Source organism: Sciurus carolinensis, chromosome 10, assembly GCF_902686445.1.
Source record: "Sciurus carolinensis chromosome 10, mSciCar1.2, whole genome shotgun sequence".
Lineage (NCBI taxonomy): Eukaryota > Metazoa > Chordata > Mammalia > Rodentia > Sciuridae > Sciurus > Sciurus carolinensis.
In genome coordinates, this window is record NC_062222.1 from 121,735,083 (window position 1) to 121,755,950 (window position 20,868).

The following is a 20,868-nucleotide window of genomic DNA, read 5'->3' on the forward strand; positions in this document are numbered from 1 at the left end:
CCTTCTGTTGCAAAACTCCTTCTGCAGTTTCCTGGCCCCCAGAGGCAGGTCCCTCCCACCTCTGGCTCAGTTCAGGTCCTCATTGCCTCATTGGCAGCCCCTGGATTTCCTGCCTCCACAGCAGGGTAAAGCTGCCGGGTGGCTTTCCATCATGTCTGTACACTTCTCAAAAATCCTGAGTAGTGCTCAACGGTCCTTTGCCTAAAATCTCAGCTCTGCAGCCTGGCCTTACCCTCCTTTCTAACTTATGGTCATCTGAACTTTTATCCAATGAACTAACCAGCACTATCAGTTACTTTTTATTGTGTACAACTTGAAGTATCAGCAATGTATTATTTACCAGGACCTATTTGTAAATGTATTATTTATCTGACCTATTTGGGTCTAATAGGTGGCTCTGCTGATCCGAGGTGGGTCCATAACCTGTTCAAAACACTCATCATAATGCACAGCAGGGTAAGAGTAGAAGCCAGGGCATGTCTGGGATTTCAACTGAAAGGTTCCCCAAGTACTTGTGGGGGAATTTCTGGAGAAAACCCCTAATTCTGGTAGGTTCCACACTGACCATAGAGCAAGGCTGATACTTTCCAACCTGTAGCACATGGCTGTTTGCAAGGGTGGCCCGTAACACACCATGACTCATGTCTTGGCTGGTGGTCATCCCATGCTGGCAGCAGTGTAGAGGGTCCTGTCTGCTCTGCGGGTGCAGAGCCCGGGGGCTGGCGTGGGCCTGCTACACCCAACTGGACCATGAGGCTGGCTTGATTTTCACAAGGCAGCAGTAAGTAACAGATTGATTCAAAATGATAGTTTCCAGAGCTCCATCATTAGCTCTCATTGTTCCAGCCCCATCTTTACCAGCACTGAGGGGAACAAGGAAGCATTCTGGCGTGGCTGTCGGCATCTGGGATAGCCTCGCCACCCTGCGCCCTGATTAATTCCAACCGAAAGCAGCGTAGACTCAGGAGCACAAAGCCCAGCAGAGAGCAGTTAACAAAGGCGGACAAATGTCCCCTTTGGGCCAAAGAGGGGGAACCCATTTAGGGGTCTAGCAATCATTTCTACAAAGCAACACTGTTATTTTTCATCTTTAAAGATGAAAAACCACTTTTCTTTCTACACTATTTGTGTAATGAGGCATCTGTATTAGTCAACTGCCTTATCATTATTGATACATGTAATGTTATTAATAGGCATTAATGATATTAATTCTATTTTTTAAAACAACACAGAATAATTACTATTATCTGCAATAATATTTTCCTACTCTTGGCTGGTTCAGAAATCTTTTATGCAAATGGCAATGCTGTTCTTGAAGGAACAATAAAACCCCCACAGCTTAAGAGTTAACATTCCAGAATCTCAGAGGTAAAGGAGGATTTTGCCTCCACAGCAAGTAACCAAAGGTCTCAAGGGCAGAGCAATGGCTGTGACATTTTCAGGGAACCCTGTGTTCTGATGACTTGAGTATAGAACACTTCCTGAGTATCTTTTAGGTAAATGAAAGAGGGAATGTGTTGGTAACTCCTACCATTGACCCATAATCCAATCCCAGAGCCTGGCCCCTGTATCTTTATAGTCCTGACTCTGAAAACCCAGCCCTTCTCAGAAAAAGTAAACGGACCAGACAGAGAACTGCAGCTTGCATCTGTCCATCCCCTTACTGCGGCTGTTGAAACCTAGAACCAGAACGGTGACAGCCATGTCCCCTCCCCCACCCCCATCCCCCTGCAGAAAGGTCGGAAACTTCTCCCTGATCGTCTCAAAGGTTTGCCATTTTTAAAAAAAGATTCATATGTTTGGACATGAGCAGAATGTCATCTGAAGAAATGGCAGGAGACAAATACGAGTGATCAAAAGGTCCCATGTCATTTAGACCACCCTCCCTGTGAGGTGGATGAAAGCAGAGAAGATCAGGCTGAATCACCGAAAAACACGCTGCCGATGGTTCAGGGGTCAGGGTGTTACGAGTGAGGTTAATTAATTTTTCAGGGGCAGCAGAATATACTATTAAGTGTCCTGGAAGAAGTAATTTCATGAAAGTAATTTCTAGAAGGAGTTTATTCATCTCACGTTGGTGAAAAATTTAGCTGCAAAAGGCACCACCATTTACTCCTTCTGAATAAAGCTGGAAACTTGCTCACTTAACTCACTGTTTCTCATGTCCCTTCTGCAACCACTATAAAAATGTCCGTTTGTTAGTATGAAATTTATGATTGTTCCTTGAGCTATCTTAGGTGTAGCTAAATGTTTGTGTGAGTTAGAAATCTCTCTTTTTTTATTTTTCCAGAAAGTACCGTTTTAAGAACTTTTAGGGTAGCAACCTGAATTGAATATGACTTGCAATGAAGAATATAAATTCAAGAATTAATTTTCTTATATTAATGCATGGTATTTAAAAATGTGTGCTAATATATTCATGTATTCCTGCATTCATGTATAAGCCCATATATTCAAACTATTTAATAAATTATTTATGGAGTCCCCACTGTAGAACACGGGTGGAGTTAAAACATTAATCAGGCTAGATTTTATACTTACTGTAGTTTTAGGTAGCAATTTGGTGGGAGGGTGCTGTGTAGCCTTGTGGGAAATCAGACACTGGGAATGTGACCTATGGCCAGATTTAACCAGATAGGCTTCATGTCAGAGGTGGAGTTGGGCCCAACCCTGGAGGTCTGTCTTTGGAATATAGAAGGAAATGACAGTCCTGGAGGAACCAATCACCTAAGCCAAGGCTGGGGACAGGGTGGTGCACCAGGAAGTGTTGCTGGAGGGTGAGTTGGGTGGCAGGTGTTAAGGGAGATGCACGTGGAGTCATGGAAGCGTGAGTGTCTGGGCTTTGTTCCAAGGCACTGGAGCCTTGGAAGGTTTTACCGTTGGGGAAAGCCAGGGTGAGATTTGTACTTCAAGCTCAGAGTGCTTCTCACACTGCAGTGTGTACCCACATCACCTGGGATCTTGCTAAAATGCAGCTTCTGAACAGGTAAATGGTGGCGGGGATCTGAGATCTTGCATGTCTAACAAGCTCCCAGGGCTGGTCCGTGGACCCCACCTTGAGTAGCAAAGCTTTTAGGAAGGGCTCCTCCCCCAGAAGGGTGAATTTGGGCAGGAGGAAGCGGGCAGCGAAGGAACCTGTTAGGAACTAACATGCCTTGTGATCCTAGCTGAACAGATCTGAATAGGTATTTTTTTTTTTAATCAAGGTTTGCTTAATCCACTAATTAATACATTCATGTATTTCATTTCAGCACAAGGAATGGTCTCATTTTCAGGTACAGTATTTATGGTAGAAGAGTAATACACAGTTGTCCACAAGTAAATTTAGACTTGGGAAGGTATAAAGTAGATTCAATTCAAAGTTTGTCCCTGAGATTTTTCTGTGGTCATCAAAAAGTCTAGAGAGCTGGGTGAGGTGGCATGTATCTGTAATCTCAGCTACTCTGGAAGCTGAGGCAGGAAGAGTGCAAGTTCAAAGTCAGCCTGGGCAACTTAATAAGACTCTATCTCAAAATAAAAAAGACTGGGGATGTAACTCAGTGATAGATCACCCCTGACTTCAGCCCCAAGTAAACCCCCCCCCCCCCACACACACACACAACTAAAGAGAACAAAATGACTTTTTTAAATGTGGAAAGAAATTTGTACCAGGAGAATTAGAGGGAAGACCTGCCTTGCTCAGGTGAAACCCTCCCTAATGCTTTCATTTATTTAATCACACATAATCACCTCCTCTTCTTGTTCTCCATCCTTCTTCATTTTGGTAGTTTCATTTCCATCTCATAATCCATCTCATTTAGCTGTCTCATGTCTTCTAGGGTTTCTCAGTCTTTTTAAACCAGAATTTAGTCACTTAAAAATATTGTTCTTAATTTTCAATTGACACAATTGATACATAATGATATTACATGTTTATGGGATATACTGTTATATTTCAATAGATTTATATGCTGTATAAAAATCAAATCAAGGTCATGGTATATTCGTAACCTCAAATATTTATCATTTTCTTTGGGTGTAGACTCCCAAGCCTTATAAAGGCACTAAATCCTTCAAATCAGGCCAGAATCTTGGAGTTTGCATATCTTATTTTATAAAACTAGTAACACTAGCACATGTTACAAATGTAAATAGCACCAAAAGTGCAATTAAATTTAGAGTCTTTCTCCACCCTTGCTTCCTAGTTTTTCATCATATCAAGCTGGCAAAAATTAAAAAGGTTTTACAAAACTCAGTGTTGCTAGTCTGTTCCCCAAAGGCAACTTAACATTTTAGTGTATACAGGTTAAACATCCCTAATCTGAAATCTGAAAGGCTCCAAAATCTGAAAAAAATTTTTTTCAGTACCAGGGATTGAACTCAGGGGTACTCAACCACTGAGCCACATCCCCAGCCCTGTTTTGAATTTTATTTAGAGACAGTCTCACTGAGTTGCTTAGCACCTCAATTTTGCTAAGGCTGGCTTTGAACTTGTGATCCTCTTACCTCAGCCTGCAAAACCACTGGGCTTACAGGCATTCACCACCAAGCCCTGCTAAAATCTGAAACTTTGTGAGTGCTAACATGATGCCACAAGTAGAGAGTTCTGCACCTGACCTTGTGTGATGGGTCACAGTCAAAATGCAAACTCTAACCCTAACGCTAACCCTAACCCTAACCTTAACCTTTGTGTAGAAGGTATGTATGGAATAAGGGAATTTCATGTTTAGACTTGGGTCCCATTTCTAAGATATCTCATTATATATGGAAGATGTTTCAAAATACAAAAAAAAAAAAAAAATCTGAACTTCTTCTGGTCTGAAGCATTTAGAATAGGGATATTCAACCTGTACCACTAGAAAGAATTTCACAACTGGACAGAGTACTTTCGTTCGTAATCCCCTGTTGATGAGCCCTCAGATAGTTTCCATGTTTCTGCTATTAAAATCAATGCTGAATTGAGCATCCAGGAACAAATGTCTTGAAATATTTAGGCTGATATCTATGGGTGGATTCCTAATGATAGAATTACTTTGTCAAATGATTTTAAGGATGAGATAGATGATATCCAAATGACCTGTAAGAAAGTCTTTGTACTTTTCATTCTCTTACTTTATCAAATTGCCCTGTTTCCCTGTATCCTTAGCAACATTGAGTTTTGTAAAACCTCTTTAATTTTTGCCAGCTTAATACGATGAAAAACTACATCCTGTTGTAACTTAGATTACATTAATTGTGTGTGATGTTACAAATCATTTCATATGCCCACTGTATTTCTTTTTCTGTGAATTGCCTGTTTTCATTCAATGTTTTTCATTCAATATTTGTTGGAAATTGTATACTTAGATGAACAACTTCTAAACACAATGAGGTGAATAAAATCCTACAAACATCATGTAGCGCAAAAGGAGCCAACACAAACTGGTGTGCACAGGTTCCAGTATATGAAGTTCAGTGACCAGGAAAAACTGATTTGGACCTTCTAAACAGGGGTAGTGGTTGCCCTTGGCAGAAGAGAAGTGACCAGGAAGGGAGTCTGGGGAGACTCCACTAGGAAGTATTTGGAGATGAATCATATTCTGTTTCTCATCCCAGTTTCTGGTTTTATGAGTATTCTCACTTTGTGAAAATGCATTGATCTTGGTATAGTTCACATCTTGTGTGGCCCCCAAAGGTCTGTGTGTTAGACGACTGGTCCCCAGGGAGGTGCTGTTGGGAGGTGGTGAGACCTTTAAAAGGCAGGGCCTAGAGGGAAGTCTTCGGGCCGCTGGGGTGTACCCTTGAAGGGAACAGTGGAACCTGGGCCCTTCCTCTCTTCTCTGGTGCTTCCTGGTCAGGAGGCAAGCTGTTCTGGTCCATCTCATGCTCCTGCCATGATGTGCTACATTGCCCAAAGTGATGGTGTCTCCAGTCATGGACTGGAACCCCAAAGCTGTGAGCCAGACAAGCCTTTCTAAGTTAGATGTCTCCACTATCGGGTGTAGTAACAGGAAGTTTGCTAATGCAGAGCTGTATGCTTACGTAAGATTTGTCCAATCTTCCCGCATGTTATACTTTCATTAAAGGCCTATTTTTGAAACTATTCTTGAATGCTTACAATGTGTCCAATGAGGCCGGCAAGTCAGCTGAGGCTCCCATTCCCATGGACTTATAGTTCTCAAATAATGTGAAACTTGTCAAATACTTAGCTCAGTGCCTAGCACAGAAGAGCACCCAAACCACATGTGAGCTGGCAGGGTTCACTTTAGAGAGGGGACAAACTGAACGATGTCATCAGAGACCTAAAGGGTATGTCACCCACCTGGAAGGTCACCTGTGAGTGAACCTGGAAAATGAAGCTTCAGAGTGAAGCGGGACCATGCAAAGGACCTAAGTGAAAGAAGTGGAAGTTGGTCCTGAACCTCCAAGGCTCTTTCAAAAGGTTTTAAGCAAGATAATGACGTGTTTAGAACATATTCCAATTTCTCCCCAGCCCTGCTGGGTTCTGCAGCTCCCCACCATCCAGCGTGCAGCCTAAAAACACACCTGCATGTATCTGATGGCAAGCCCAATGAGAATGGGTTCTACTGTGACTGGGTTCCAGAGGGCCAGGAAGTGTGTCAGGGCCCTTCATCCCCACCAGGACCTGTGCCTGCACTAAACAGGCCCAACCATGGCTCTTCTGTACAGTTTCCTCGCCATTTTGCCTGAGGGCTAGGAACAGCTTGCTGTGGGAAGCAGTGTGGAGCTGGACAGTGCATGTCCTCGCACTGGGAGCTCACTCCACCAAGCTGCTGCCCAGCATCATCAGGTCTACGAGGCACCTGAGGGAGCCCTTCCCCTCCCTTTGCATCTGACACTCAGAGGCCAGACAGGTCCTTCTGATTACAAAGTAAAGGAGCAGGGAAGCAGGGACCAGGTGCTCTTTCAGGGCTCCCCCTTGTGTCCCGCCCCTTCTTGCTGCAGCTGTAGAATTCCCATCACATGGGGAAGGTTTCAGGGACGGTAACAGTGCGCAGCGAGGGACCTTGAAGCCGCTTTTGCACGTAATCTTTTATTTGAGGTTGAAGAAGCATCGAAGTGCAGAGTGCGCATGGACAGCAGGAAGGGGCGCGGTGACACTAAATCGCTCCCGCACAGTCCTGCTTCTCACCCTGAAGGCGGTCAGAGCCTCCTTCCTTTACCAAAGCGCCCCAGGTCTTCCGTAAGCTGCCAAATGCAGTTTCCTCCCAAGGAGGCCCGCTAGAGGTAGCCACGCACCTAATGCGGAGGGATCGTGAACGTGACCAAGTGCGCCCTGTCCTACATCAGTGACAGCCAGCACGAGAGCACTTGGTCACTCTTTAAATGTAGGTCCAGTGTTTCCCATGGGCTGTGGCGCCCCAAATAGATGGGAGGGCTACGGGCCAGTCACTGCGGGGCGACAGGTGGGCAGGAGAGGCGGGGCGAGGGCTGGCTTGCTGCCAGAGTTTTGAGGCTGTCTTGTTCTGTTTCAGGGGAGGTTCAGAAGCAAGAAGGAGATGAAAGCTGTGCCGCCGCCGGGGTGTTGACAGCGCCTGACGATGCTGTGAGGCCCGCTGTCAACTCCCCAGCAAATCCGAGCCCCGGGAACCCGCGCGAGCACTTTCATCCTTCATTACCCCAGTTACCTTCTGCGGAAGGAGAAGTAAACAGGCTTGGAAGGGAAATAATTAAACTGACAAAGGAACAGGCAGCTGCTGGACTAGAAGGGGTCAGGAGAGAGAGCCCCACGGAGGGGCGGAGGGGCGAGCTGGGGCTGTCACTGCCGGGCCTGGCCTCCAGCGGGGAGCTACCCACATCTCTCCTGGACAGCTTGGAGTCCACACAGCCAACCGCCGAGGATTGCACGTGGGAAGATGGCAAAGGGGTCCCGGAGGGTGGAGACACAGAGAGCGCCGTGCAAACATGAAGGGGATCGGGTCCGACGTGAGGACGCATTGGAGGCAGCAGGGACGGTAAAGAACGCAGGAAACGGCAGAGCGCGCGCCCAGGTTGCCTTCTCCTAAAACACCTCCGCGTGTGCAAATGAGAAAACACTCTGCTCCCGCTGCAAACTGTGAACGTACCGAGATGCCGAGGCCGTTTGATTTATTAAATGCGGGGCCTCAAGCTCCTCAGCGTCATCTCTTTCTGCCGAAGATGCGCTGCTGTGAACACGGCCAGGCCCGGGAATCGTGGCTGCCATATGGCTGGTTCTCGGCATCCGTCTTTCTGTCAGCATTTGTTTTATTAGAGATAAGATGTTTTTCTATTAGCATTTAATGTTGTCGATCAAAATTATGGGAAGAGCTGGAAACGGATGGGGTTTTTAATCAGGTCTCCGTCTTGGTAATAGTGAGGCGGCTGGAGAGAAAGGTGTCATTGAGCATAATGTGTCCGCAGGGCCCACGGCTGCACTCCGTCATGTCAGGGCCCCGAGGACCTCGCAGCCTGGGTGTTCCTGGCATCCCACCGGCAGCACTGTCTGTCACGCACCGACTGGCAGGTGGAAGGGGACTTAGGCTGCTGAGTAGGCTGGGCTTCTGGTTTGAAATCCACAGCCCCTGTTGAGGCCGGTGTGCTGACGGCCAGAACTGGGTTCTCCCGCCCCAGGGTCTGAAGGATTCACTGAGGTGAAGTGATGGAGCCGGAGGGGGAGGGGAGGGGGCCCCCAGGTTGTTCTGATTTTTTGTTTCTGAGATGAGCTGAGTGCTAGAGCTAGAAATGATGGGTGTCTCTGTTCCGCGTGGGCTATATACATGCTTTTATTGCCATTGGGGCTTGGGAAGGGCTACTGCTTATGGACCAGTCTAGTTTTCTGGAGCAGCCCTTTACTCTTTCAGAACATTCAAGCCACCACCTCTGGGCCACCAGGCACTGGGGTTTTAGAGACAAGACTCAGCTCGTGGCCCTACAGAGTAAGGAAAACATGATAACTTCACTACAGCCCAGCCCAAGGAGAGGACTGAAAACCAAGTATAAGGGTCAAGGGTGGGGAAGGAGGGAATGGTCCACCCTACCTGCTTCTGTCCTTGGGGGTGAAAATGAGCTTTCCAGGTGACATCAGAGCTGCAAAGAATTGCAGAGGCACCAGACCATAGACCTTTCTCCGAACTGGGCTGGGTTCCTCTCTCCAGGATGGCCCAACGCCAGATCCCAAAGCTCAGAACACCTCTGCACCACGGTCACTCCTCTGAGCACCTCCTGCAGGGAAGAGCCTCTGGGGAGTGGAGGTTGAAAATGCAGCCTAAGGAAACCAAAGCTCGTTCCAGGGTCATGGTCCTGGCTGGGACACCTATCCACAGTGGCCAGCCTCCGCCGGTACTTCTCTGTGGTTCTCATCTCCTGGTGGGGCCTCCAGCTGCTGCTCTCCCACTCCCCAGAGGCCACCTGCCTGCCTTGTGAAACGAGAGGGTGCCGAGTCGGTGCCCTGTTACTCCTGGGGACAAGGACACATCCTCAGTCTCTGACTGAGAGCCCCCAGTGTTCCATTCCTGCTCTGTGTCCCAGTCTATCATTTACCCGCCAGGCCTACCCCATAACTCCTGCTCAGGGGAGGTGGCTTCTGAATCTGCCGAGCTCACACAGGCCAGTGGTCATGAACTTTCCAGGATTGGGCCTCAACTACTGCACAGGACCCCAGAGCCAAAGGAAAACACAACCAGATTTCATACAATAATAACAAAAATTCTGCCACACATACATTCTGGTATTGACACACAGTTGACCTCATTTGTCACCTTCTAGAAAGCAGGGCAGATGATAAACTCTAACACATGTCATCAGGACTGGAAAGCTCTGTGAACCCCAGAGAGCCTGGGCTTTGGGGAGATGGGGACAGAGAGAGCCATGACTTAAACTCTCTGGGTACAATTAGCCTGGGAGGGTCTTGTGTTATTAAGTGGGCCAGGAGAGGTGAGTGAGAATCCTGTCACATAGGATCCAGGTCCAACAAGCCATTCACCATGTCCCATCTAACATGGTTCTTCTGTTCCTCAGACATTAATGGGAGCGTCACCAATTCCTTGTGGTTGTCTGCTGTCTTCTTAAGAGTTGTTGGGAAGATCTGCTATGTTCTTGCCCCCAGTCCACAAGATGACCCCACTTCAGTCATGGTTCTCTCAGCAGCAAGTCACCCTTAGGGAAATGTCAACAAAAGGGAAAGGTGTTCTCGTGCATAACAAGATCTTCTGAAGTGCAGCCCTCCAGGGGGTGCATTGCAGAAAGTCAGCAGGGAGCTGGGCTTCCATCTCCCTGCTTCACTTTCCTCATGATGAGAAGACAGCTGCACCAGCTCTGGGTGTCACCTGTTCCCACATATGTCCCAGGGCAGAAGGCAGTTTCTCCCCACATATGTAGGTGGGGGCTTTAAGAGCAAGGAATCCAGTTCCTGCCACATTTTATTGGTCAGAATCATCACATGCCACCTAACCAAGCCACATGCCTGTGTCTAAAGCAGTCTCTAGTAAGGAGATGGTTTGCCTGTGATGGGTTTGCATTCATGGAGATTTACTCTCTGGATCAGGGAGGAGCCTTGTCCCCAGGTGCACAAGCACCAAAGGGATAACAGATAAAGAAGACCATGTCTTCGAAGTGCAGGAGAAGAAGTCACCAGTGGTGACTTTGAGCCCCACATGTCTAGCCCGTCTTTGGTTACCTTTGAGTTTGGAGTTGGGGGAGGGGAATTTTTTGGCCCCCTCCTCCCTGGGTTCTTCAGGCTGTCCTGCTCTGTAGGTGGAGGCTCCCACCTGTTTGCCTCCACAGGTGAGTCCTGCTACGTTCCCAGCTTGCTTGCCTGCAGAATGCAGAAGAGTCTGGATAGATGCAGTCAATCTGGCAGGTCTCCTAACGCAGGTTCTTCCCACACTCTGCATTCCTGTGACTGCTCAGTACCGGGAGCTTTTAGGTGTGGATTTTTACATACGGGTATTTTCTCTTTCTTTTAATTAAGGCATATGGAAATGGATTGGTGTTTGTAAACCAGGCATTTCTCATCCCCGATTCCTTCCTGTTCCACATGCCTCCTGCCCACCTGCCACCCTCTTGCCTTCTCCCACAGCTTGCCCCATGTCCGCTGGCCAGGGGCCTGGATGGCCCCTGCAGTTCAGCCCACTGGAGCCTCCTTCCCACTGGCAACCTTAAGACAGCGGAACGAGTTTCATTTCCCGTCCTCATTCCTCTTCCTGTGTCCTGGCTCCCAAACACATATCCCCATCGCTGTGCAAAGTTCTAGAACCAGGCTCTGCCCTCAGTTACTCACACTTCAGAGTGATTTTTCCCATGAATCCCTCCCACTGGGAGCATTTACACCCTGCTGATCATATGGCGTGGAAAGTTCTGTTTCCTCTTTTAGGAATTTCAAAGACCAGACACTTGCTTATTGAGGGTGTCTTTCTGTCTCTTTAAAATGACAGTTTGCCTTGTCCCTCTGGCTGCACTGTGGGTGACAGGCACCTACTTCTCTTCGGAAAAGTTCTCTTTGAGCACCTTCTCTCTCTGCTATCATTCTGGAAGCCTTCATTTGGAGCAGTCCTCCTCCTTGGTAATACCAGGGTAGCTTCAGACAGCTCCAGTTAGGATGTCAAAAAGTCAAAGCCCGACTCGCTGCTTTAATATATTCCTTTTTCCCCAAATGTCTTTCTGAACAGAGAAAAAACTGAAGATCAGAGAGATGTGAACGGGAGCTCAAAGCAAATCTAATTAGAAAGAAGCAGAAAAAAGTAAGAAGGCCTTGCCTCTCGATATTATGGTGGCTCACAAAACAAAACAGGTTGATACAGCATGAAAGCAATTTAAAGTGATAGATACAGATATGCTGTCTTACCTTTCATATTACCTCTTTGCTAAAAGAATTTTTCTTCTGTATTCAGAGGGAAAGTCTGCAGAACGCTGAACGGTTTGATTTGGAGAATCTGTGAGCTCAGGAATATATCTGGGGATCGGAGCCAAGGCCAGTGATAGCCTATTAAATTTAAAACAATTGGCTTTTTTTTTTTTTTGTATTTTTATTTAAAGAAAGAAGGAGCCTCTATTCATGTGCAGACCTTGCTATATTGGATTCTCTGATCATTATGTATCGCAACTCTGTCTTTTTTGTTACCTGAAATAAAAATGTGATAATTTTCCTGATATTGAGGATTAATTATATTATTTGCCTTGTTCTCCCTTGCTATGCTCCCCACAGGGACTGAGCATCACTTCCAGCGTATTGTAGCAACTTAGCCAATCTGTCACCTAAAATTATTTGATCATCTGGTAGTCATGAAAAAGATGGGGAATGTAAAGATTTTATGCTTTCAGTCGAAAAAGGCAGATCTAAAATCAGTTAGTTTATTTCCTGCAGTCTTTCAAGTTGACCAAAGCGCTCGCTGATTTGCTCTATTTTCTTACGTTTTTAGTATTTCTGTGTATATGCACTAAAAAGCCCCGTTTGGGGGGGAAAATTCACTGCAATTCTGAGAAAAAGCTTATCCTAAACATCTAAAGATAGCATTTCTAATTATTGTCTACATTGTGTTTAAACTATGCAAACTTGAACATTATTCTCTCTTTACCAGCTGTGTCTAGGTAGAGTCATTACATCAAACGCTTCTAATTTTACAAAAAGAAATCAAAACAAGTGTGTGTTTAAGTCCCAGTGACAAACGCGAACCCTGTGAGTCAAGTAGGCAAACTGATTAGCAAGCCACCGGGAAGTCAAAACAGCAAATATAAGGAGATTAACAAAATAGATCTGTCAGATTCAAGGAATAAAAATAGACTCCCGAGGCCACGCAGGGTCCGATGGGCGGTCTTGGTGGCACACGAAAGTTCTATGCCAAGAACCAGATGTCTGCCCTGTGCTTCGTGGCACATCTTCATCTCTGTCCCCCACTGCCACGAGCTGGGTTAGCTGGGTTCATCTCAGTCAGCCTCTTAATGGACGCAGAAATCCTTTTTGGAAACCTCAGAGGTAGCCACCTTCACCTGGATCCTTCCAGTTGCATAACATGATCTTATAAGTCAGCCCAGTCCATTAATAGGTAGCTATTTTTCTGACCTTAGCCACTGCTCTAACCAATGCTCTAGATATTAATTAGATCCTTATTAGGTAAGCAGGCTCTGCTCTCCACCTGTTATTTCAAGTGAATAACACTTGATGAAATCTTCCCAACAATCCAGTGTGAGGATCTGACTTTACAGATAAGAAAACCCGCATTCCTTTGCCCTTACACCAAATCAGTTGGCTCCCTATCAATTCCTCTTTGTTACTTGACTCTGGAGACCCACAGGATAAGGTGCCAATTCTATTCCCATTAACAGGAGGAAAATGGAATGAGTCTGCTAGAGGGTCTCTCCAGCCCTGTCTAGGGACCGAGGGTGGTAAAGAGGGAAATTAAGAACAGAAGACATTAAAAAGCACCTGCATTCTTTGGGAAAATACAGACCAAAGCCCCTTGATGATCCTGAATCAACCGTTCTCTGGGCAGCAGAGAGGAAGTTAGGGCGATGGGGGTGGGGGGCGTTATTCCCCTCTCAAGTGCTCGTATGCAATTGCTACAGCATTTTTGCAACTTTCGATTGTGGATCTAGGCAAATACGTCCATTTAAGATCTGGCTATTTAAAGACTCCGTTTGCTAGTACCCTTTCAATGCTGACCTGTAAGTTTCCAGTGAACATTTCAAACCAGGAAGAGCCAGGTGGTGGAGCAAAGCCACCAGCCTTTTTCTCCAGTTGTCACTGGGGTTCAAGGCAAGATGTTAAAATAACAAGTTAGTCCTAGTAAGAGGCAAAAATAACCAGTGGGGCTGGGTTTCTGGCTGTGGTTCAGTTTGACTCACTGCCTGATGAGTCTGGGAGAAATGGAAGCGGCCTTTGAGCACCCGGAAAGGAAAATCTAGTTGGGAGTGGGTCTCCCCAGGAGGTAGTTACCACAAGTGCTTTTGCTTGGTAGGTGAAGGTGTATGCACAGACTCTTCTAGTGTGTGTATAGATTATAATTTTCAGAAAGGGAGTGGAACCCCCACCTAGCCCTAATCAAAATCAGCCTGCCTTTGGAACCCACTGCTTCCCTTTGCCTTCTCAACTTGTCCTGGCACCAATACTTTCAGCACTTTTGGATGCCAGCACCAAGCCCTGTAACTTGCCCAGTCACATGGCTTCCCTGGCAATGACTGGGACATCTGGGAAGTAGACCAAAGGCTGCACTCATAGGCAGACTCAGAGGCCACTGCCCAGGTAAGCTGGGGCTTGCCTCATCCCACCCAGGCCAGTAGTGGCTCCAGTGTTGAAATCACTCACCTGGGCACTTGGTGCAAATGTTTTCTTACTTCCCTTTGGATTCCAAAGGAATCTGGGATGTGCCTGTATGTGTGTGTGTGTGTGTCTCTCTCTCTCACACACACACACACACACACATGCACACACATATATATACTATATTATATATAATATACATGTATGTATTATGCATGTATATATTTTTTGCTATCTCAAAAGAATCAAAATTTAAAAATTTTTTTAAAAGCTGAATGTGGAAGAGAAACCTCAAACAAACAAAAAGTAGCCAAAATCCCAACTCATGATTGAATTGCTGCGTTTTTAATGTGCAACACAAAATTGCCGAACATCCCCCAAAGGAGCAGCTCTCTGAGGCTGACTGGGAGACAGCAGCAGGCCAAGGTGGGGAGACCCAACAGGGAGGCACTGCAGGAGTGCGGTGGGCAGGAGAGAGGCCCCTAGGAAACCTCAGGGCGGTCTCAGAAGGCCTAGGAAGAAAGAAAAGGGGGCGGAGGAGGTCCTCAGGGCAGAGAGGGGTCTTTGCCAGTAGGTGGGGGCTTAGGGTCAGGGTCAAAAGTGATCACACCTGGAGGAACTCGGAGTGATGGCCTGTTTCCATGTGCCTGGGTGGGGGGAGCTCAGAGATATTGGAGGGTGGCCGCTCAGAGGTCCTGGGTGGCCCTCAGGATTGAAAAGGTGAGCGTGTTGCACTCACGGAAGGGACCTCAGGGTAGAGGGTGTCTCTGGGCACAAAGAGACTCAGAGATAGAAGGGGGGGTCTAGGACTATGGATTTTTCTCTGGACGCAGAGGGGTTCTCAGTGAACGTGGCAGTGCCTCAGGTGTGGCAGGGGTCTGGGGTTCGTGAAGGTGTCTCAGGGAGAAGTGTCCTGGGGTACACTAGGGTATCCGAGGGGGCTCTCCAGTGCACAGGGGCGTGGGGCATGGAGGGCTCTGGGACACATGCGGGTCCAGGTGCAGGGACTCGGGGCACGCAAGGTGTCGGGCCTTGGCGATGGGCACGCGGGGCTGCGCGGCGCTCAGGCGGCCTTGCACTCGCTCTCTCGCCTCCGCTTCTTGCGCTCCGCGTGCTCCTGCGCCTGGCGCGCCCAGGGCGCAGGGCCGCTGGCGCCTACCACGCAGCAGGCGAGCCGGCGGCCGGCGTTGCCGTTCTCCACGCTGGCCTGGTTGCCGCCGCGGCCCAGATCGTCCTCGCCGGCGTGGACCACCACGGCGCGGCCCAGGATCGAGTACGGGCCGGCGAGCGAGGCGGCGAGGCCGGCGCGGTACTTCCAGAGGCGGCCGTCGCGCACCGCGAAATTGCCGAAGTCGCCCGGGTGCTGCGGGTGCTGCACCCCCAGCGGGTTGTAGTGCGGCCCGGTGGACTCGCAGCCCTGGCTCAGGTCCCCGAACTGGTGCACGTGGATGGCGCGGCTGGAGCTATTGGGCTGGGCCGGGAAGCCCTCCAGGTCGAAGAAGGCCTCGAGCTTGGCGCCGGGCGTCTGCTGCCGGAAGAGGACCAGGCCGCTCACCCGCGGCTGCGCGGCGTCCAGCGAGGCGGAGGGCTCTACTTGGCAAACGGCGTGGAGCTCCGCGGCTGGCTCGCCGCCCGCCTCCCGCCGCAGCGCGAGCTCCTGCCAGATCGCCACCACTTTGGCGTGCGTGTCGCGGATCTGCTCTGCCAAGTCGGAGCCGGGCCCCGCGGGCTCGGGGACATTCCAGGTGTCCGCGAGACGGGCCGCCAGGAGCAGGGAGCAGCACAGCCAGGCCAGCATGGCCGGAGTCAGACACCTGCGGGGCGCCCCCGCGAGGATGGGGCGGAGCAAGCCTTAGTCTCTCGAAATACCGCATCGCAAGGGCCCCCACCGTTGTCAGATTCAGCCTCCCAAGTTCCCAGGGGGCGTCCTGACCCAGCGTGCATTCGGGGACCTGCTGAGTCGTGGGCACTGGGGTAGGAGCTCTTTGTTATAAAGGATGAGACCCCACCTGAGAAATCTCAGCCATCTGAAATCTCCAACCATCATGGTTCTTTCAGGTCCTGTTTCCCTGGCATGGAGGGAGTGGGTCTCAGGGCGCATGGACGGGCGCGGGTGACTCAGGATCCTCCCAGAACTCCCCGTCCTCATCCCTTCCTGATCTCCTGCCTGGCTCTTTCTGTATCCTTCCAGCAAACAGCCACTAGACTTAGGGCTAATCTTTGCGTGTACTGTGCGCTCTCTCTGCGTGCCCTCCCACGCAGTAGACTTGGAGTTTGTGGTGATACAAACTCGGTTTTTCTTGGGTGTCCCCGGCACCTAGGCCTACACCAAGCAATAGGAGACATGTAACTGATTTTTAAGAGAAGACACAAAAGCGAGGGACAGGTGGGTACCAAGTCATTCCAACACCATATTATCCTGGAGTAGGACAGAGGAGGTCGTGCCCATCTCCCTAGGGAACTCCAAGAAGACTTCCCACCATAGTTGACTTTCTAGCTGGGTGCCACAAGATGGATAGTTTCCCAGGAGAGCCAGGTAGGATGGCCTATTGGACAACAGGTTGTCCACAGGATGGGAAAGGGTACCCTTTGGGATTGGAGGAAATTCTGGGGCTGGAATGTGGTCTCTCTGACCAGGCGCAGTCGGGGCTCAAGAAGAATCTGGAGCCAGGCACAGAGGGAATGACTTTGCCATGCTAAGGAGGGTGGTATTGGCCAGGGAGCTGGTGCTGGTGGAAGAGTTCAATCAGAGGAGTGCGCAATGAGAGGGTTTGCTTTGTTTTTTAAAGTCCAGTGTTGTGTATTCAAACAAGCTAGAAGACAGAATTTTGAAAATTCTCACCATAAAGAAGTGCTAATTGAGGAGATAGACATGCTAGCCCTGATATGAACATTACCCAATGTGTACATGTATGGAAATATTGTATGGTATCCCATTACATATGTACAGATGGTATGTGTCCATTGAAAAATCATTTTACAATAAAGCTCACTGAATCTGACAAGACAAAGGAGAAAGGCTGGGTTTCAGGGATGGAGAGGATAGAGAAAGGGATGGGAATAGTCCAGGGAGAGAGAGACACACACAGAGAAGCAGAGATGGAGAGAGCCTGATGGAGACCAGTTAGGAGGCCGTCGAAATAAACTAGGGCAGAAACCACAGAAACTTTTGCCAAAGTGGAGGCATCTAATAGAGAGGAGGGCGTGGCCTATCAGCCCTGGCAGGAGGACAGGAGTGGCAGCAAGTGCAGATGCCTGAGGTTCCAGCAGGAGAAACTGAGTGGCACTCAGGGTTCTAGGCCCCAAAGGGAGGGGAGGCATGGAGGACAAGTGAGGCCGGTCTGCTGAGGCTGGGGTGCTGTGGCTGACCAGGGGAAGCAGGTGCATGGACCTTTGGAAACCCCGACCTGGCACTGTCTGGGAAGGGGAGACGGAGCTACTCAGTGTTGGCTGCACACCAGATTCTGAAGTTCAAGAATCAGACTCCCGGCTCTGCCCAGGAGATTCCCATTCAGCCAACTTGATCGTTGCTGCTGTTGTTTTTTAAAGCAAAGCTCAAAGATTCTGGGGCCAGTCAGGGATCATGGAGCCAGATAAAGATTTGAATTTCAATCACAACATCTACAGTTGACCTTCAGTATCTGTGGGGAATTATTCCCACAACAGCCCCACCCCATGGATGGACTTTAAAATCTGTGGGTGCTCAAGTCCTCCATAGAAAGAGGTGGGGTTTGCACATAACCTGCACACATGCTCAGCCACACTCGAGTCATCTCCGGATTACTTACTGCATTTACCAATGTAAATGCTATGTGAATGGTTGTTATATCATATTGTTTAGAGAATAAAGACAATGAAAAACAGTCTGTACATGTTCAGAACAGACACGATATTTTTTGCCGAATACTTTCCACCTGAAGTTGGTTGTATCCACAGATGCAGAACCCAAGGACATGGAGGGTGACTGTACTATGACTTCATAGGGGCACTGACTTTCTTAGCCTCCTGTTCCTTACCTGTAAAATAAGGACAGTCGTAACACCGACGGTCATGGTGAGGATTAAATGAGATATTTATAAACCAGGCTACTTTCACATTTTAAAATCTGCCCACAGGGATTAATGATGCCTCCAAAGAACCAGCTTGAAGGTCAACTGAACTTTCAAGGCCTTCTTCAACTCCACCGGCCATTTTTAAAAAAGTTGCAGGATGAAGTGTGTCTTCCTTACATAAGTGTTACAGAAGGTCAACTGAGAACGGTGGATGAAGGCATGGACTCTGGAACGCGCTTCACAAATCCACAGCCTGCCCGCCACTTCTGCTCTAAGGGCCATTGTCATTTTTATAGAGAGCAGCAGAATAAAATACCTGACTGCAAAGTGTAGCCGGGCCTGCTTCCCCCCGAGCCTCAGCTTTCTGATCTGCAAACAGGGCTCGGGCACCTGCCTCAGAATCTTGCTGCTAGGCTTGAATATACCACTGGCATTTCTGACACTTCCTGAACACACAGGCCAGGCTGAAACCTCTTGGCATGTGCTATTTGTTTTAAACCTTCCCGAGACCTCGTGAGGTAGGTGCTAGCTTTATCCAAAACCCAACATGCAGGAAACTGAGGTACACAGGGGCCAGTGTCCTGCCCGGGGCTACACCTGTGCTAAACGCTGAGCCCGAGGTTCAGGTATCACATGCACAGCTTTCACCTAGGGCAGGCAGCACAGAGCCTGTGCTGGAAAGTTCTCAGCAAACAGCAGCTGGTAGCCAGCAGAGAGAAACTGGACTGTCAGCTGAGAGAGGCTGCGGAAGCCATGGAAGGAGGAGGAGTCGAGGAAAGGTTCCAAGACGGAGGAGCTTCGGAAATGGGCAAGTGGGGGTCATCCCTGTGCACCGTGCCTGGAGCTCCCATCAGCAGGGACCCTCGTTCTGAGGCAACCCTGCCATTCAGGAGCACCTACACCTGGAGGGCCTTCAGATCATAGAGCAAAAACAGGTTGTTTGGTGCGTCAATGGGCTTTGCTTTCAGGAAAGCCTGAGTAATAGTGAACAGTTTAAAGAGGTGTTTCCCCTTGAATATAGAAGGAAAAAGACAATGCTTCCTCCCACCCAGGCACACTAGACTCCTTACTTCTAACCCTGTGCATCCCCTGTCCCTGGAGGCCCTACCTAAGCTCAGCCTTCTGGAACAGCCTCCTGCCTAGTGAGAGAGCAAACAACCAAGTGACTTTTTGAGGGCCTGCTTTGTGCCAAGGTCTGCAGGGACAAAGCTACCGGGCGGGGAGGGAGGGACAGGGAGGCTTGTCCTGAACCGGAGGAAGCCACCAAGTCTGTATTTTCCTCTCGGCCCGTGTCTTGCCGGCTGCCACTTCCCTGCCATTCCCTGAAGCTGCAGCAGACAGGACACACCAGGCCACGTCAGAGGTGGGACCCGGTGTCACTTTCTCTGCTTCTCCTGCTACTCTCCTAGCCACCTCCTCCTGGGGTTTGGGTGTGCTCGAATCCCTCCAATCCCTCCACTGCCTCCTAGAAAGAGTCCGTGCCCTGAGCCAGAGCTGGCCAGGCCCCCGACAGTGTGCCTTTCCTAAGCAGGTGGCTTCGTAGGGTACGGGCCTCCCTCAGGGAGCCACCCAGCCACGCAGCATCCAGAGGACAGGCTTTTCATCAGATTTCTTTTTTGTAACCCTGGGGCCCTCGCGGGCTGGCCTCTGGCCTCTGGCCTCTGGTCTCTCCAGGTTGCCTCCCTCCTGCCCCCACCCCTACCCCCACCCCGTCCCTAGGGACCCATCCCCATCTGAGGGGCAGGCGTCTTTACTCTCCCACAAACATGATCCAGTCCTTTCCCGAGAAGGGGTCTGTGCCCCACCCCCTGCCGGCTCCCAGGAGGCGCGCTCAGAGGAGAACAGAATGAACCCCAACTTGGCACCCACCTTTCCCGTTCTTCCAAGAGCACTTTCCCTCCTGCGGAGTGGAAGCAGCACCCGGCCACTGGAGGAATGCGGGCTGTCCCAGAGCTGGGGTTTGTGAGCCAGCCGGAAAGCCAGCCCAGCCCGGGGAGTGGTCAGCGGGAGGGAAGAAGGTCATTGGGTCTGTCGAAAAAAGGCGTCCAGATGTCCTTGGTTGCAGAATTGCCTGGCCTCCTGCTCCTCTGTCCACATCTCCCAGCCCGGGCTCTCTTGCCAAGTATTGCTGACCTCCCTGGCTCATGCGGAAGGAGCCAGTAACCTTCAGACACAGCAGGGGACTAACAACGAGAGAGAAAATAGCTAGTTTGAAGAGGTGTACAATGGCCTCTTTATTGAAGGCCTTTCATTTTCTCCCGATTTCCTCAGCTATTGACTGATTTTTCTGGATGCTGACGTGTTTAAGATGGGCACAGGCACTTGGCATCTGTGTGTGGTGTATTCTCCAGGTGTGCTGCCCCACCTTGCAGAGGTTAGCATCAGGTGTGGCAGGGATTACACACTCAGGCTGCAGAGCCCCAGCATTGTCCCTTCCCTGGATCAGTGACATCCCTGCCTGTGCCTCCCTTTCCCTAGCTGTAAAATGGGTATGTGATGTTGGCCAGCCTGAACAATCACAGTGATGATCAAATGAGCTAAACGTGTGTGTGAACCTAATGCCTGACTCTCGTAAATAATGTCACTAATATGTTATACACAATGACAGTAATAGTAACACTA

The 20,868-nt window shown here is 49.2% G+C and overlaps 2 protein-coding genes across 9 annotated transcripts in view; one reads left to right on the forward strand and one right to left on the reverse strand.

Moving 5' to 3' along the window:
- The window catches only part of Ccdc149 (coiled-coil domain containing 149), a 91,031-nt gene extending 78,950 nt beyond the window's left edge, over window positions 1-12,081 (forward strand). For 5 of the 8 annotated variants that reach the window (XM_047566249.1, XM_047566244.1, XM_047566250.1 and 2 more), the window contains 2 exons: window positions 3,252-3,275; window positions 7,455-12,081. In XM_047566249.1, coding sequence (XP_047422205.1) covers window positions 3,252-3,275; window positions 7,455-7,888 — 458 coding nt within the window. In that variant the 3' untranslated portion in view covers window positions 7,889-12,081. The remainder of the gene's footprint in view (window positions 1-3,251; window positions 3,276-7,454) is intronic. The other 3 variants (XM_047566245.1, XM_047566252.1, XM_047566248.1) reach the window with 1 other exon arrangement.
- A 2,436-nt stretch (window positions 12,082-14,517) lies between these two features.
- Window positions 14,518-20,206, reverse strand: Sod3 (superoxide dismutase 3). The gene is made up of 2 exons (XM_047566253.1): window positions 20,116-20,206; window positions 14,518-16,008 (listed from the first exon to the last, which is right to left on the reverse strand). Exon 2 carries the CDS (start codon window positions 15,990-15,992, stop codon window positions 15,258-15,260), a length of 735 nt encoding a protein of 244 aa, XP_047422209.1. The 5' UTR covers window positions 15,993-16,008; window positions 20,116-20,206; the 3' UTR covers window positions 14,518-15,257.
- Between the last annotated feature and the right edge of the window lie 662 nt (window positions 20,207-20,868).